Below are 16569 nucleotides of genomic sequence, written 5' to 3' on the forward strand. Positions count from 1 at the left end.
GCCTTCCCACTCAAAATTGATTCATTTTTTTAATGATGCTCTAAAAATGGGAACATCATTTTGATATCGATTTTCCTACATCCTTCTAACCCCCGTTGTAATATCTTTAATGATTTTCTTTATGACCGATGCACCAATGTTATAATAAGCAGATTAACACCAGAGTGTGCAGCACGACGGTGGAAACATACCAATGATTTTTAAGTTGGATACGCAACTGAAACAAATCATCTTTCTTTTGGGTCCCTTTGCAATGAAATGTGAGGTTGCTTTTGGTTTTCTGCTTGCTGAGATGTCACTAACCATTACTGTAAGTTCAAAAGTAGCCTCTTAATATTGGGGTGAGTTTTCCCAACATGCCCCAATCCAATCCCAGGTCAATCTACAGAAGGAATTTGATGGAAGTGACATGATTTTTATTTGTTTTTAACATGTACTCCAATCAAATGAACAGGTACACAGTAAAAAAAGTATCAGTGGTTTGCTTAATGTACATGTTTTGTTAATGCTGTAGGTATCAAGGTTAATTGTGCTGTACATAAATTGTCATCTCTGATCTTGTTTAATTCCTCTGTCTTCAAAGGGTGACACTGTAAACATTATTGATACATAGAAATGCAAAACCTATTTTAATACTTGTAACTCCTGAAGACCTTCTGTTTTGTATGTACAGTAAATTAAAGCTGTCGTGCTAATATGTTTGGCATCAGAATCACTTGTTTACCTGGTCAGACATTAGAGGTGTTGATGCTCAGGGACTCCAGTGAGACCAATTTAAATGCAGGCAAGACCTTGGTGAATGTCTCCATGTACTCAGATTTATTTGGTGTTACACAGTAACTGCCCTGTAAATAAGACCTTGTTGAATGTCTATATAAAAATGTCATCGTTCAGGCTGAATATACTGAAGTTACAAGCTCAGAAATAAACAGCGGCAATCTCCCAGAATATTGGGCAAAGTGTCATGTCATTAAATGTGACACCTTCCTGTATTTCTTTATTAGCTAGGCTAGGTAGTGAATACATTTCTGTGACCATTAACCCATATCAGTGGCTCCCATTGTAAAATCACAGAGGAGTTTCTGGATAACTTCAGAAAAAAGCTTGTATAATCTTTCATTAAAAACCAGTTTGGATGTTTAGGCTATTGAACTGTCAAGACTTTTATGTTTATTAAGTGCGTATGAAGGCTTCTAAAATGTAGATGTTCATGGATGATGTTGAAAAGTTGTTTCTCTTCATCAGAGTGAGCATGAGAAAGATATCCAGAGTTAACATTTAAGATTAACAGCAGGACTCTTGTTGCAGTATTTTAAATCATATCTGATAGTTTGGTGTATCTGTTGTATATCTAAACTAATGAATATTACCTATTAATGTTTCATATACAGGTGAATTAGCTGACTATAAAATTTATGTTAATGCAAATTTGGTCTTGCATTTTTTTAGAATTATAATAGAAAGAGTTCAGATCAGGACACCATGAAACATGGAGGCAATAAATGCACAATCATTGTGCTATTGACAATGGTGGAGCCTAAAATTACAGTTATATAACAGAAAAGGATGTGTCCTACTTTACCTCACCTACAGTCTTAAATGTAATACAACATTAATTTTGGCTTGAACACACTGAACCCAAATGCCATTCCTCCTGTAGACTAAATCTAATACAAATGCTATAGATCCCTGTGTGGTTATTCAAAATCTTAATAATTCAGAGATAAAACACACATGTAATGTACTAATACAGTGTGTTTCTTTGAAACTGGTAGATAGTTCTACCACAAAATAATTCAACCTAAATTTAGGCCTACAATTCGTATATGAACATACAGTATGTATCTTAATATTACGATGACTTTCATGTATGACACTAGGCTACATGTGTTGTTGTACATACTTGTTTAGTACCTTACATGTCCAAAACATACAGTATGGTGTATTAGACTACCATAAAACACATATTTACTAAATATGGTGGTCATGATCATGACATTAGACAAAGTAAAAATGTTCATATACCTCTAAATTGCACATTTTACAACATTTGATTTAGCACAAAATCAAACTTGATTCTCAACATATTTTTTGAGTGCAGGATTTGGGCATTCAAATTTGTATAATATAGTACCCTATATTATAGCCATATAAAAGCATTGTTTTTGTAAATGATATAACTCAGAGTAACAGCGTGGATCTTTCAGCCACCAGAGGGCCCTCAAACAAATTGAAAATGTGTACGAAAAAATTTTAAGGACGCTACACTAATTTTAGTGTTAATTTTTACCAGGTTTTGCTTTTCTTTCAGCAATTTTAATTCTCATAAATTGTAGTTAACAGTTGGATGTGCACAGCTTGGAAGGGTCGCTTTTCAAATCTTCCTCGCCTGGTTCGGTGATAAAACACTGTGAAGTAAATAATAAGTAAAACGCTACTACTACAGGTTTTCATCAGGCTTGTTTAATGCTTCCATTGAAAGCTCCAGAAAAAGCTATCAAATGGACCTTGAGTTCATTTTTTTGTCAAGCTATTTATAGATACAAGCTTATTCAAGCTCCCATTTTAGGATTTTATGTTGCTATAGAAAAACTGAGATTATTAGAAAATTTAAGGGAACTATAATAAAATTTGGTATACAGGGGCTTTATAAATATATTTATATATTTATATATATATATATATAAATATATTAGGGTTATGACTACTCATTTTATGGTCTCTACCAAATTCGTGTATCAGTGTCTTAAAGCTAATACCAGTGTTAATATGAGAGGTCAAAGAAAGGTGAAAGGGTAGGGGTGGTGTGGGTGGCAAGTCCTTGTTAGAGCCCGAAAAAGGCTTTGTCTGACCCTGAGAGAGAAAGAGAAAAAACACTGTAAAATACTGCAAATGGTTTACACTGATTATAAAGTGAAGTACCACTACTGCGGACACACTACTGGTCCCTGTAGGGAGCATTTAGTGGTTTTTGTCAGACCTACTTAATGCTTCAGTTAAAAGCTTCGGAAAAGGCTTTCAAGTGGATGTTGAGTTAATTTTTTTGGTCAAACTATTCACAGATACAAGCACTCTCTTCTCATCCAAAATGTTCTCTGAGCTCCCATTTTAGGATTTTATGTCGCTATAGAAAAAAATTGGATTATTAGAAAATTTTGAGGGCTCTATAATAAAATGTGGTACTAAGGGGTGTAATTAAATATTTTGGGTTTATTATCATCACATTTTATTGTCTCTGTACCACATTGGTGTACCAGTGTCTTAAAGCTAATAATACTGTATTTTTATACTTTTAATTATGATAAATTGCATTTAAAAATTACGGTGGGGGGTGGGCAAATCCTCTTTAGGGCCCCAAATAGGCTTTGTCCGGCCCTGTTAAGCGATAAAACACCTTATAATACTGTAAACTTTTTACACTGATTATTGAGTAAAGTACCAGTACCACAGACATGCTACCAGTCCCTGTAGGAAGCATTATTATCATCAGGTTTTTCGTCAGGCTTGTTGGTCGCTTCCGTTAGGTCGGGCTCTGAGTATGCGGAACTCCCTGCAGACCGATGATGATGAAGAGGATGTTGTGAAGGCAGGTTGTAACTGACCGAGCCACCCGTTCACCGAGCACAAGAGGCGGACACGCATTTCGCATCATTTATTATTCCACGAACCAGTCGGTCGGAGTAGCTTGACGTCTGAGCCGTCGTCCGTGTCCGATGTTTCCAATTCAGATATATAATCTGAACGAAACGAAGGCTGAATTCATACACACACCGCTGCCTCTCTGCCTCCGTGACCGAGGAGGGCACTCACCACCCAGGCCGTCATCAGCAGCTGGCTTCGCAGCGACTGTTAGCGGCTAACCGGCTAATGTAAGCAGGTAAGGATGCTCCACTTTGACGTCTGTGCTGTTTAAACCCAACCGCCGCGTTTGGTGGCACGTATTCTGCTCTTTTTCTGACGTCGCCACCAGCTTGTTTTCATTCGACAAATCATTGTTTTATAAGACACATCGGTTGAAGCTACTGCTAGCAGCTAGGCACAGCGAGCTAACTAGCTAATCCATCCGTGACGTAGGAAAGCATAAAGCTAGCAGAGTGGAGGTGAGAAGATGCATCTTTGGGATGAACGTGTATCAGGACGAGCCAAGGCCTGGTAGGTTATCATAAATATACAACTGATAACACACCCACAAGCTACATGGCTAGCTCTTTCAGCCTTATCATATGTCTTATATTGTTATAGTGCCCTCCTCCTAGCCTATCTCGTTACTCTAATCTCCACTGTTAGCCCTTGTTAGGTAGTAAAAATGCCCACTGACGTTAACAGTTACGCCGCGTAACTTCACTCCTTACCTCGGTTATACCCTTGGCAGTATTCCGTTGAAACCCCTGTGTCATTGTAAAGCCATCATTGCATGAACGTCTAAAACGTAGCCTTTCGAGGTTGCATTATTTTACATTATGTCCAACAAGCTTCCGACTAGAATATTGATCCACCAACATTAATGTCACGACTGATCAGAGTCAGTTAATTTAAATGGATTGAAGCTCCTGATGTTGGAGCTGGTAAATACAAGATGGCAGAGACAACTAGACACCACTATCCAATGAATGAATGAATGAAGAACCCATTAGTATGTAACCTACACCACCCTGCAAGATGAGCACACATAATATATATAACCTAAATGTATTTCTCATAGCTTAAAATATAGTCATAAATAAGAGAAAGCTTTATTTCAGAGCCAAATATTCAAACATTGACTGAGTGAAAGCAGCCATAGGTGTTACATACTGATGAGTTGAGATAAATACCAACTGAATTGGTCCTAGGGCTGCATCTAATGATTATTTTCATTAGCTCTTAATCTGTCAGGTATTTTCTCGATTAATTCATTTAATTGGTTGGTCTCTAAAATGTTCAAAAATGGTGAAAAATGTCCATCACTTGTTTCCCAAAGTCCAAGATGCAACCAAAAACCAAAAAGATATTCAGTTTACTTCATATTTGAGAAGCTTGAAAATTTTTTTCTTAAAGAATGACTCCAAGCAATTAATTGATTATCAAAATAGTTGGCGATAAATCTAATAGTTTTGAAACTAATCGACTAATGGACCCATCCATGCTGTTCTAATTGGTTCTGAATTCAAATTTGACTTAAATGTCAAAGCCTCAGTACAAAATATTTAAAAACAGCCAAATAAAATGATGACAAATGGCTTTAGGGGATAAATGCATCATCCTCCATACACCACGGGGTCAGTCGTTTTTAAAATGCAGATTGGATCATGGGAGATTTTAAGGCAAATGTATTGCTATCTGATTTGTTGTTAAATATAAACAAAGTTTATATATTACCATTGTTATGTCCTATACAATGAGTTCCCTCTGTTAGCTCAATGTGACAGCTTGCATGACGGCACACGAACACATCACAGCACCTAAGGGCCATTGTGACTACACAAGTGCATAATGTACCTATATGGCCGAACATGAATCACTTTGACTATGTGAATTTGATTACAAAAGCTAGATAAGGTCTAGAAACAAAGCCATGGTCCAAGAAATTGAATATAAACAGAGATGAACATCTGGTACTGTGTCATTTTAGGCCTGCAGACGTTCAGGCTGCCAGTTTTATTGACAGGGGATCAAAATAGTTTCTAAATCTCTTTGTCTTGCACCATAAAACATTGTACCATTGTTTTATATTGTAGATTTGAATTTAAAAGTGAGGATTTAATAATCAGTGCTTTCACAATCTACAATGTATCTCTCTCTCTCTCTTGTTTGTGTATCTTCAAACTAAAACTAATTCAACACAGCCTTTTCCATCTGTAGTTATTGCTGTTCATTGTGACTGGCAAGAAACGCTGTCCATGTTGGAGGCCTGTGAATCATATCATCTCCTCTCTATGCTTACATAACCAATAAGTGCCGCCTGCAGACCACTCTGACCAGATTCATCTGTTGTGTTAACCTGCATCATTATCTTGCCTTTGAAGATTACACAGTTGTTGTGGTGATTCTTTATCTCTATTTTGAGAGAGAGAAACAAGCTCCATGCTCACTCATTAAGTACGATCAGTGAAGTGGCGTAGCCCCTTCCATCTTCATCTAAAAATAATGCTGTGGTCCTGTATCTCTGCTGGCTGAGTCTGCCTTCGGCTCTGCTCTCAGCTCTGCTGCTTCATAAAATAGCCCTTTTGGCTGTGCACCAGAAAGCACTCATGTTGCCAGACCTGCATGTTGATTCATTGTATTCATGGTTTTGCAAGATAAAAAGGTCTGTACCGTGTACAGCCTTATTCTGTGCTCTTAGAATATTTAATATGTTGTTTTGAATTATTTCCTTTGCATAATTAGCGACCGCTGTGAGAAAGGTTCCAGATGTTTCCAATGTCGAGAAATTAGTCTAAAGAACTTTATATCAAGAATTAGCTTTCAAAATCGAGTATTTCTACAGCAGTGCCTGTCTCTCAGAACAGATGCATAGTTAATAATGTTAAGTGACAGGTTACTTTGGTCTTCTTGTTCATCAACATGCGGCCAGTAGGAGACTGTCAGGCTCGCAGTGCATTTGAATAATTTCACCAAGAGTGATGAGTGCTGACATTAAGCTGAATCAACAGGACATGTTCCAATGCGCAGTGTAGTGCTGTTTGAACCGTGCCTTCTTATGGCACAGCACTCATCAAATACTGTTGCATTGGACGGCGTTAGCCAGCTTACTCATTCCTAATGTTAACCCTATCAAGTACGGAGCAGCTTATTTACTTCCCACTAAAGAAAGAAATAAATATGTTTTTTTTTTTTTGACAACTATAGTGGTGTAACCAGGTTTTGATATTAATATTTGTCAGTGACATTGGTATAAGCATTTTCTATTTCAAATCTAGTGAAATTTTGATAATTATTTACCATCCTGCTTCATCAATATGAGTTCAGAATTGTTTCACATCTCGGTGAATGGCAGCTCTATACTTAGTATCTGAAGCCCTCTGTAATAAAATCACCCCTTTAATGTCTACTGGATGCAGCTGTGCCGTGGCTGCAGGGGTTAATGATAGCCTTTGTATTAGGATGTTTGACTGTAGTCCCACTCATGACTTCAATGCAGCCCATTTATCTGTGTGCCTGGTCTGATTTTGCCAGATGAGTTCACATCTCTGAAGCAGAAAATTCATTTGTTAAATGTCAATATTTGTTCACAAATGGCATACAATTATATTAAATTATACATTTCATGTGTTAATCACATCACACAAAATGTTATGGTTCTAATATTAATATAGCTAACCTATTTTTCTCAATATAGATGAACAATACAATGTCTTTATTTCTGCTGATATCACTTTCAACATAAAAAGAAACCAGTGGGTGTTGATGAAAGGTATTTTTGGGTGCTAGAAAGGGAGAGAGAGAGGCGCACCGCCGCTGCAGAATGAATACAGGGGAAACACTGGGGTGTGTAGCCCCCAGCCAATAACAGCGTGCAGGGTGTGAAGTCGGGACTCTATAAAAAACATAGCAACCGCTTTACATCGCTGTCTCCGTCTCTCTCTTCTGCTCTCTGTCTGTGTCATAGATGTATAAAGAGAACACGTCTGTGTCTGTTTAACCGAGGGCGGGGCTGAACTCCAAACACACACACATACACACAGAACAGAGCAGAGAGGCCACAACGGACAGGATAAAGCTCTGCATTCACACCAAATCCAGCAATGCGGCACCTTCCCACAGGGTTGTGAGGAGATGTTGGCGTGTTGACTTACGCTTCAGAACATAAGTGCTGTGAAACGATCGGAAAATAATGTTTAATTTATCTGATTCACTGCTTTGTTCTCGCTACCGCCGCTCCCTCTCTTCATTCACTCTCTAGCTGGCTTGACCACTGCTGCTCTCTCTCTGGGCCTTTTCACATCTGAAAGTCCGAACCAAGGTTCATGTTTTTGTTACATTGTATACATTTGATCTGATTAGTTTTGGTTTCACATTGCAATCATGCGAGCGTGCTAAAGAACTTTACATGACATACCTATGTCCTGTTGACATCACCTACGTGTCTGTGTTTCCCTTAACTTGACATTGATTGGTTTGTAGACGGGTACGCATCTGATGTAGGCGTGCTGTCAATCCGGTGCGTAGCCTTCTATTGCTGTTTGTCGAACCAAGATTTGGCTGTTTGGTTTGAAAAGTCTAAAAGTCCGGACCAAACGAAGTAAGTGTGAAAGGGCCCTCTCTCTCTCTCTCTTTCTCTTTCTCTCGCTGTCGCTCGCTCATGCTCTCATCTTGCTTGAGGGACCATCTTTGAATGCTGTGTTTTTAAACAGCAACTGACAAACCCTGCATACTACGCCTTTGTGTTGCCTCTGAAATGCGTTAAGTGGACATCGACACTGCACAGGAAGCATGACACAGTAACAATGCAGCCAGACCACAATCATGTCTGACGGACCATCATGAAACAGGAACAATTGCACAGAATTTGCACAAATTACCCCTGGATCGTGCTTGTGAACTGGCCGTTTTAAACGTTTTCTAGTAGAAAACACGGCCTAGTCCTTTTCTTCCTGGGTTACTCAGCTTTTTGAATTGAAATGCATAGATGGTATGAACCAGTCTGAATTGTAGTCCCATTAGCTTATCAGTGCAGGGACAACATCCTTCAAGAGACACTGAAAAATTGCTCTGGGTTCAGAGTGTTTGTGTTTCAGGGTGGAGTTTTCGTGTTGCATAGCCTCATGTGCCATGTGTTGGTGTTAGAGTAAATGCTGTTCACCATGACACTCTGGTCTAGATAGGTCCTGTCACTGCAGCATGGTCAAGTTGTTGTTTTTTTCCCCCCATATATGTGTTGAAGTTGCTGATGTGGGCTTGTGACTTATTTTTTTCTTCTCATTGTCTCAGCTTCAGTGCGACTGATGTAATATAACGTACATCACATTTGGTTTTCAGCTGTCTGAAGCGTCAGTAGTTAACAGTCAGGTTTTGGAGTCAGTCGCTCATAATCAAAGAGGCAGGGGCTCCTCTGTAGAGCCGCCATTTTATAAGAATGTTTAACAATCATGCTGGGATAAATGTGTTGTAGAAGAGGCAGAGACACCGACTGTAATCTTAAAATGCACCGCAGCAACATTAAGATCTCTGAATATGAAAATGTTGTTCTTTTTTGATGCCGTCTGTGTCACTGTAATGTAAAACACAATGGTATAAACAGTAACTAATTAACAAACAAGTGTACATGAAGCAGATCGAGTGTGATCTTGACCTCTGACCTCATTGTGTGCAGGAGAGGCAAGTTCCTCATGTGGATCAGTAACGTATCACATGACATTACCGAAGCTAATGATATGACAGGAAATATCTGTGGGAATGTGGAAATAATAGTATTTCTGGGTATAATCTTAGGCCAAATTCTTAAGAGCTTAACCTAACATAATCCCTACCTCCTCCTGCTTTGTTTGTTTTTCAAATTGAGTGGCTTATGAATAGTCAAGGCCTTTCCAAGAGAACGACCAGAGCACAAATCATTTGAGCTGATAAAGCAACAGTGTTAATAATAGGTTTGTAGAGCTGTTAATTTGTGCACATTTTGTTCATGTCGCATGTGATAAACTCAAATACCGCTGTGTGGATTTCATAACTTTAGGATTACATAATCTTGTGGCATTCTGACCGTCATATTATATTGAACTGGAGCTGTAAGTGTGTCCATGGTGGGTGGGGAATAGCTTTCTGTAGACCTTCGGGTTACCTGTTAGTCCTAGGGCTGTGAGGGAAATAGTACAAGCTTTGAAGGGTGCTTACTCCATCAAGGCCCCTAAGCTGCTTACTATATCAGCGAGCCTCCCACTGAAAAGTCTTCATCCTGCTACAAAAACAACCAGCTGAAATAGTCACCAAAAAAAAACACTGTCAAACAGTTAAAGCCTTTGAATTTGAAAGTATTTCTCTATAACATTATATATTCTTGACTCAGTAAGCAACAAACAGCAAAGTTAGAATTATGTAATGAATAATTAAACAGTCAAAAACTCAGATTTGATTAAGAGTGACCAAACAAACCATCAACTGTCTCATTTTATTCGAAGGTTTAAGGCTGAACAACTAATCAAAATTTTTATCCAAATTGCAATATGACCTCCTGCAGTTTTCAAATCACAGGAGGTGAAATAGTCATTAAAGGTGAAACGTGTGTCAAAATACCTTTTTATAAATGAAATATTGTCGTGCTGCAGAGATGTCCTGGCCTACACATCGTATCGTACTTAAAATAGCATCATTGTTTGGTACAGATCCCTGCAAAAATCCCACCATAATCATTTTAATATGTTTTTTCAATAAAAAAATAAGAATAATGATATAAAAGTTATCATTCCCTCTCATATCACAAACCATATTGCAATTGCAATATCAGTCTAAATAATCACAATTAGGTATTTTTATTCAAAATCATTCAGCCCTACAAATGTTACTAAATCCTGATTGGTGGATGGAAGTACGTGACATCACCTATCACCTTTTTTTTCCCCCTGAGCCCCGGCCACTTCAAACCAGTAAGAAAAAGAAAGGACAAAAACAGAAATATAGACATATCTCATGTGAAATAACCAAACCTGTTTTAACTTATACATAAAGTTTTGTGTTTGTGTAGGAAGTGATTGAGAAAATAGGTTTTTAGGGAATTTACAGGAATGTATCAAGCATTTTTGAGTTTAGTGTGGTTGTTTAATCATCTCATGTTAGTATGGTAACTGGTAAAACGTGGATAATGTGGCATGCTAAAGATGCTGGTGTCGACTTGTCATGTTCGACATCTTTTGTTCTCCTCGTGCTTTGTCTTATCGTCTTCAGTTTACCCTTTCTGGTGGAGCCGATCACACCATAAAAGGGAATTTCTCAGCATCAACTAGACAGCGTTGTTAATGTCTTTCTATTCCTGTAATTAAACAAAAAAATGCAACCGTGACATTGCAATGAAATTTCCAGTGAAACAACAGTGCCTTTTTAGTAAGAAGACACTCTAAAACATTCACTTTTGAGAATCAGCTCAAAAGCAGAGATGTAATCAGGATCTTTATTGCCAACTCGAGTTGAATTTTAGTGCATAAAACAACATCATGATACCATATGTAACCCAATTTAGTGACCTGCAAAAAAGCATGTGGTTTGCTGTATAATTGGGTTCACCACAGTCACCAGTAGGGTGGTAACGGTACACAAACTTTACGGTTCGATATGTGCCTTTATTTTGGAGTCACGGTTTTCAATACAGCAGAGAAAATGAAAGGTAGAGAATAACATTTTGGTCTCCTACTTTAAAAAATGTAAACATCCAACAATGGCTCATTGGCTGTAACTGTTACTGAAACAGTTGAGTTGTGCTGCAGTGGAGGAAAACAACCTTCCTGTTTCTTGCAAGGACACCTGGCTGATGGCTGTTGCTTTCTGTGATGCTGAAACTCGATTTATGGTTCCTCAGAACAGGTTCTTAACGACGTGTTATCCGACCACATTGGAAATCAAATGTGTTTTGTTCTGAACAGCTTCAATCAAAGGCGGAGTGAAAAGCCTATCATCACAGAGAGAGGGGGATGGGGAATCCGCAGTATCATTAAATATGAGGATAACAACACATATTTTTAGCCGGTCTCTCCTGGAAGGCAGTCAATGTCATAGGAGGATTGTCCAGCTCAGGTCTCTTGTTTGTCATTACGACAGCAGTGACGTTACATGAGCATCGGTGACCAGGGTAACCAGGCTAACTTGGCTAAGCTGGCTAGCATACATCCACATCGGAGTAAGTGGATTATTTAACTATTTTGACAGTAATTGTTTGGGTCACAGAGCATACCGAACTAAGGAAGTCGCTTACCGAACTGAACATCCTGTACCGAACGGTACAAGACAAATACATGTATCCTAGTCATCAGTGTTTCATTTAGTAGACTGTATTTACCCATTTTGCATCCCCACACTGTTTCTCACTGATTTGTACTCTTGTTTATTTCATTGTGGCCATAGAAACGCATGATCTAAAACATTAATCCATGTTTTTGTAATGTTTTTTTTTTGTGTTACAGGTCTGACTTAGTCTGTTTTTGAAGCATCATGATGACAACCAAGGAGCTGCGTTTCACCTCTATATCCGAAATTTCCAAATTGTAATGGAAAGCCACCAGTGACTTAAGAGGGAAAATATATCCTGGATGCCGTGACACACAGGACGTGGTCAATCCAAGATGGAGAAAAAGAAAATGTGCCCTCGCCTTCTCGACTACTTGGTGGTGGTCGGAGCAAGGTAAGAACATAATGTAGCTTCAGGTAACAGTTTTGGTTTAAAGGAATGTTGCAGTCAGCTCAGTCATAGGGGAGGCTGTACATATTATTTTCAAAACCAACACATAATTACATTAATTCACCCACTCATTAAAACCATTTTACATGGTTTTGTCACATTTCTGTTGTTGGTCTGAATGTGTCTTAATTGCTTGCTGTGACTTGGCATTTTTGGAAAACTCCAGTCTTGACATTTGATGGTTTCAAGAGTTAATTAACTTCATTAACACTTCAAAATTGGTGGTTTTGAGTCGTTCCAGCAGTTACTCCCATATGATGGAGCATGCATAATGAAGCATAATAGCTCATTGTTTGAAGCACAGCAGCCACAGGAGAAAACTGTCTGGTGTCGGGGTTTCCACAAAACTCAGAAGAGCGGTTGAGATCGTGACTAACGTGAATAGCTAGTCCACTTTAAAGGAGACCACCTTAAGTGAACGTGGGCCTAAGTCGTCGCTAGCTTCGGGGCTAACCCCCTTTACTTCAACTGGGTGGCGAGCAAGATACAGGAACTTGGCTTGGGCCTTGAGGAGTTGTACAGTACTGTTGTGAACTGTACACACGATGCAGTGTTCACAGCTTCAGACCTCAGACTTCCTGCCCCGGTTGCCATTTTCACCGTCACACACACGCTCTCTCTCTCTGTGTCGTTCTCAACCACACGCTTGCTATGCCCTGAGATATTCCTTACAGGAGCTACGCTACTTGTATAACACATTTAAGTTTAGAAAACATCTTAAAATACATAAAAAATTAATAAATAAAATTTCCCCGATGCTCAGGCCTGCCGGGGGGTCAACTCAGGCCCGTTCTTGGATTTGAATAGAATATTTGCCTCTGTAACCACCAGACTACTGTCATGGCTTTGTCAGCCTCTGCGTTGTAAATTGTGTATCAAATGAAGGTTTTTATCGCTCCTTTTTATGAAATGCTTCACTAATCACTTAAATACTGTTTCTAATTGATTTCTAAACTGTTTTTTTACATGTGGATATAAATAGATATGAGTTAGACAATGAGAGGGCAGCACTACAATATACAGACAGACATCTTGGATAGATAACTGTGTATTACTGGTTATTATTTAATATGTTTAGCTTTGTCTGTGTTGCTTTAAAACAGAACAAATGTTTGTCCATCCTCTTTCCAGGCAACCAAGTAGTGATAGTGTGGCTCAGACCCCACAGCTCCTCCGCCGCTACCCACTGGAAGACCACCACGACTTTCCACTCCCACCAGACGTGGTGTTCTTCTGCCAACCAGAGGGCTGCCTGAGCATACGCCAGCGTAGGGTCAGCCTGCGTGACGACTCCTCATTTGTTTTCACTCTGACCGACAAGGACTCAGGAATCACTCGCTATGGAATCTGCGTCAACTTCTACCGCTCTTTTCAGCGAGGGCATCACCGTACCCGCGGGGACAAGAGCAGTCACACAGAGACAGCAGCACAAGGGGCGGAAACCACGAGCGAGGGGCTCGACGGCAGCGGCGGAGGCCCGGCTTCCACGTTAGCGCCGCCTAACAACGCCGAGTCAGCGCCCCAGCCTGCCTCTGGAGAAGAAACCGGACAACCGGGTGCCGAGCCGAACGCCGGAAAATCCCCGCAGCACAGACGAAGCGCGGCTAAGATGGCAGCCAGGAACCGCAACAGCACGCTGACCTCGCTGTGCATACTCAGCCACTACCCCTTCTTCTCCACCTTTAGGGAATGCCTATATATTCTCAAGAGGCTGGTGGACTGCTGCAGTCAGAGGCTAACACAGCGTGCCGGGCTCCCCCGCGCCACCCAGAGGTGAGGCTTTTAATATCTTACAGCTTATGTGATTTCATTCACTCCGCCTCAGATCAGACAGCTATCCCATCTTACAAAAGCTAAGTGAAAATGCATCAAATCAGATTGTTCAAACCACATCTGCAGGTGGGTTTAGACTCATTCTAGCCAGATGTTTAAAAGGTGTAAATGGTGTCCCAGATGGTTCCCATAGTAAACCTTGGGGAAGCGGCTGTTTGCTGCTCTTTATCGGAGGTGTGGCGGTTAACCAGATGTACAACAACCACTTAATCCTCAGCCAGGGTCCCAGGGGCACCACGAAAACAGACTTTGTACATCAGAAATGCCAGAATCTGATGACAGATTGTGATGAAATTGTCGAGTATATTCACACTTGCCAGATGATTTCTATTTTTTGACACACCATGACATTTTTTGTTTCGCCACCTTTGGGCTAAATGTCAACTTTGATCTCAAAATCAATAGTAAGATTTCCATGAAATTAGCTGAGTACATTCATATTACCAAGGGGATAAAACCTTTGATTTTAATGAACCCATGGCATTTACTCACACACCTTTAAAACCTTCAGTACATCGTTCATTCCCTCAACACCTCTGTAGTGTATTATTGGATGTAATTAACTTTGCAGCCTTTAGGAGGTAAGGGGGAGGTTTAGTCTCGTTAAAAGCAGTAGTTCAGTGACAAATCTGTAGATGCACAGCTATAAATTCTTTTGAATTAATAAATAGTACAACTTGAAAACACTAGAAAATAAATTTGGTATTACCAGACCTCATCTGTAAGTAGCTGAATAGCATCATTGCATTTATGCTGATATTGCATCGCACGCTAGTTACTGACCACTAAAACACAGGGCGGATACATTAGATTAAAATCCTCCAACGCTTAAATTGCTTTAAAATTGAATTTTCAAGGCAAGGAAAATTTGCAAACAGTGAGCATAAATGTGTTGCTTTAACAGTGTTTCTTACCGCTTCTATCCTCCGCCATCTGCTTCTCTTATTGTCCACCTGTTATGTGTATGTTTGTATTACAGAATAAATACAAGAGCCTTTGTCTGTGGCTCCGTGCAGTTCTGCAGGCCATCTGCAGCTCATGTCATGTTTTCACAGTACGCTTTATGCTGTCACACTCCACCTTAATGATAAATAATGGCAACCGAAATATCCACAATGAGTTTCATCCGGTTTGTTTTGACTGAATTGTATGACATCAATATTTAATTAAATGTTATAGAGCCATGTTAGATATGTTACTAAAAAAAGATGGTGTTGAGAGTTTAGTTGGATATGCTGAAAATACATGAGCTGCTTTTAACTTATGCAAAGAGTGAAGCTATTGTAAATCTTCAAATTAAAATCTGCATGCAGGAGGTAGATGGTGTATTTAGCACATTCAACATTATTTTTTCTTACTAGACGTGATGTAAAGAGGTAAACATATTTCTTAATTTAACCACCAGGCATGCTTGATTCATATTTTTAGTCAAGCTGCAGTAAATATTGTTTTTATTGTTACAATTTTAATGTGACATTTTATCGTGATGTGGCAGTATTTGCAGCGCTCTTTAGGTTACATCGTTGCCATGGGTGACACAATAGATTGCAATTTTGGAGTGACAAAGTGTTAATTAGGCTGTCACTTCACGCTGGCGTAGGCCCGGTATGATTGAATGTTGGTTTTTCTCTCAAGGTGCACATGTTTTCTTCACAGTCATCTATTTATAGCTGTAAATCCAGTGCAGCGTTTCCCCCCTTTATCACTACAAGGGAATGTAGGAATGTCTAATGCACAGTTAATCTCATACCTTGTTATTTTTCCTCTTTAAATAATAAAAAAACAAAAAAAAACTGTGCAGTCTGTTCACATATCATCACTAAAGAATTATGGCTTATGTGACAACCTCAAAAAAGCCATCCAACCCAGAGGCTGAGCACACCAGACCTAAGAATAATTTTTTTTTTCTGACATGGTCGGTTGAAATGTGGTGTGGCAATGACACAGTAGGAGGAGAGCACTGGCATAATGGCTGCGAGCGTTTTGCGCTGCGGCGGCGCTGACAGATTGAGGTCTCTGGCTGCCTTCGGGTAGCAGCTGCAGTTGGTGGGAGGGCTCCAAAGGACTAATGATTTGTCTCCCTCCTTGCCACACACACACACACACACATTAAGTATACACTCTAGAAAGGGGTTTAATGGCACCATGTGTGTGTAGAGTGGAGGGTTTTCACATCAATATTTCGACAATTACTGAAGAGCCTCTCCTGTGTTTCGGTCTCGTTTGCTCATCATATTACTGATTACACTGGGTGTTTGCCGAGGCCTCATGGAAGCAGTTTACAGAAATAAAATGAGCAAATGATTTAGTTTAATGTTTAACCCCAAAATTACTGTTAACTGACGTCAATAAATGTTATTAGTAAAGCTTAGCAT

General features: G+C 39.5%; 1 protein-coding gene across 10 annotated transcripts in view; it reads left to right on the plus strand.

Moving 5' to 3' along the window:
- Positions 1-3459: 3459 nt before the first annotated feature.
- The window catches only part of madd (MAP-kinase activating death domain), a 52549-nt gene continuing 39439 nt past the window's right edge, over positions 3460-16569 (plus strand). For 4 of the 10 annotated variants that reach the window (XM_042417812.1, XM_042417854.1, XM_042417861.1 and 1 more), the window contains exons 1-3: positions 3464-3877; positions 12087-12304; positions 13493-14134. In XM_042417812.1, coding sequence (XP_042273746.1) covers positions 12246-12304; positions 13493-14134 — 701 coding nt within the window. In that variant the 5' untranslated portion in view covers positions 3464-3877; positions 12087-12245. Of the gene's footprint in view, positions 3878-3941; positions 4153-12086; positions 12305-13492; positions 14135-16569 lie in introns of those variants that run through there. The other 6 variants (XM_042417844.1, XM_042417879.1, XM_042417886.1 and 3 more) reach the window with 5 other exon arrangements.

This window comes from Thunnus maccoyii, chromosome 1 (assembly GCF_910596095.1).
Source record: "Thunnus maccoyii chromosome 1, fThuMac1.1, whole genome shotgun sequence".
Lineage (NCBI taxonomy): Eukaryota > Metazoa > Chordata > Actinopteri > Scombriformes > Scombridae > Thunnus > Thunnus maccoyii.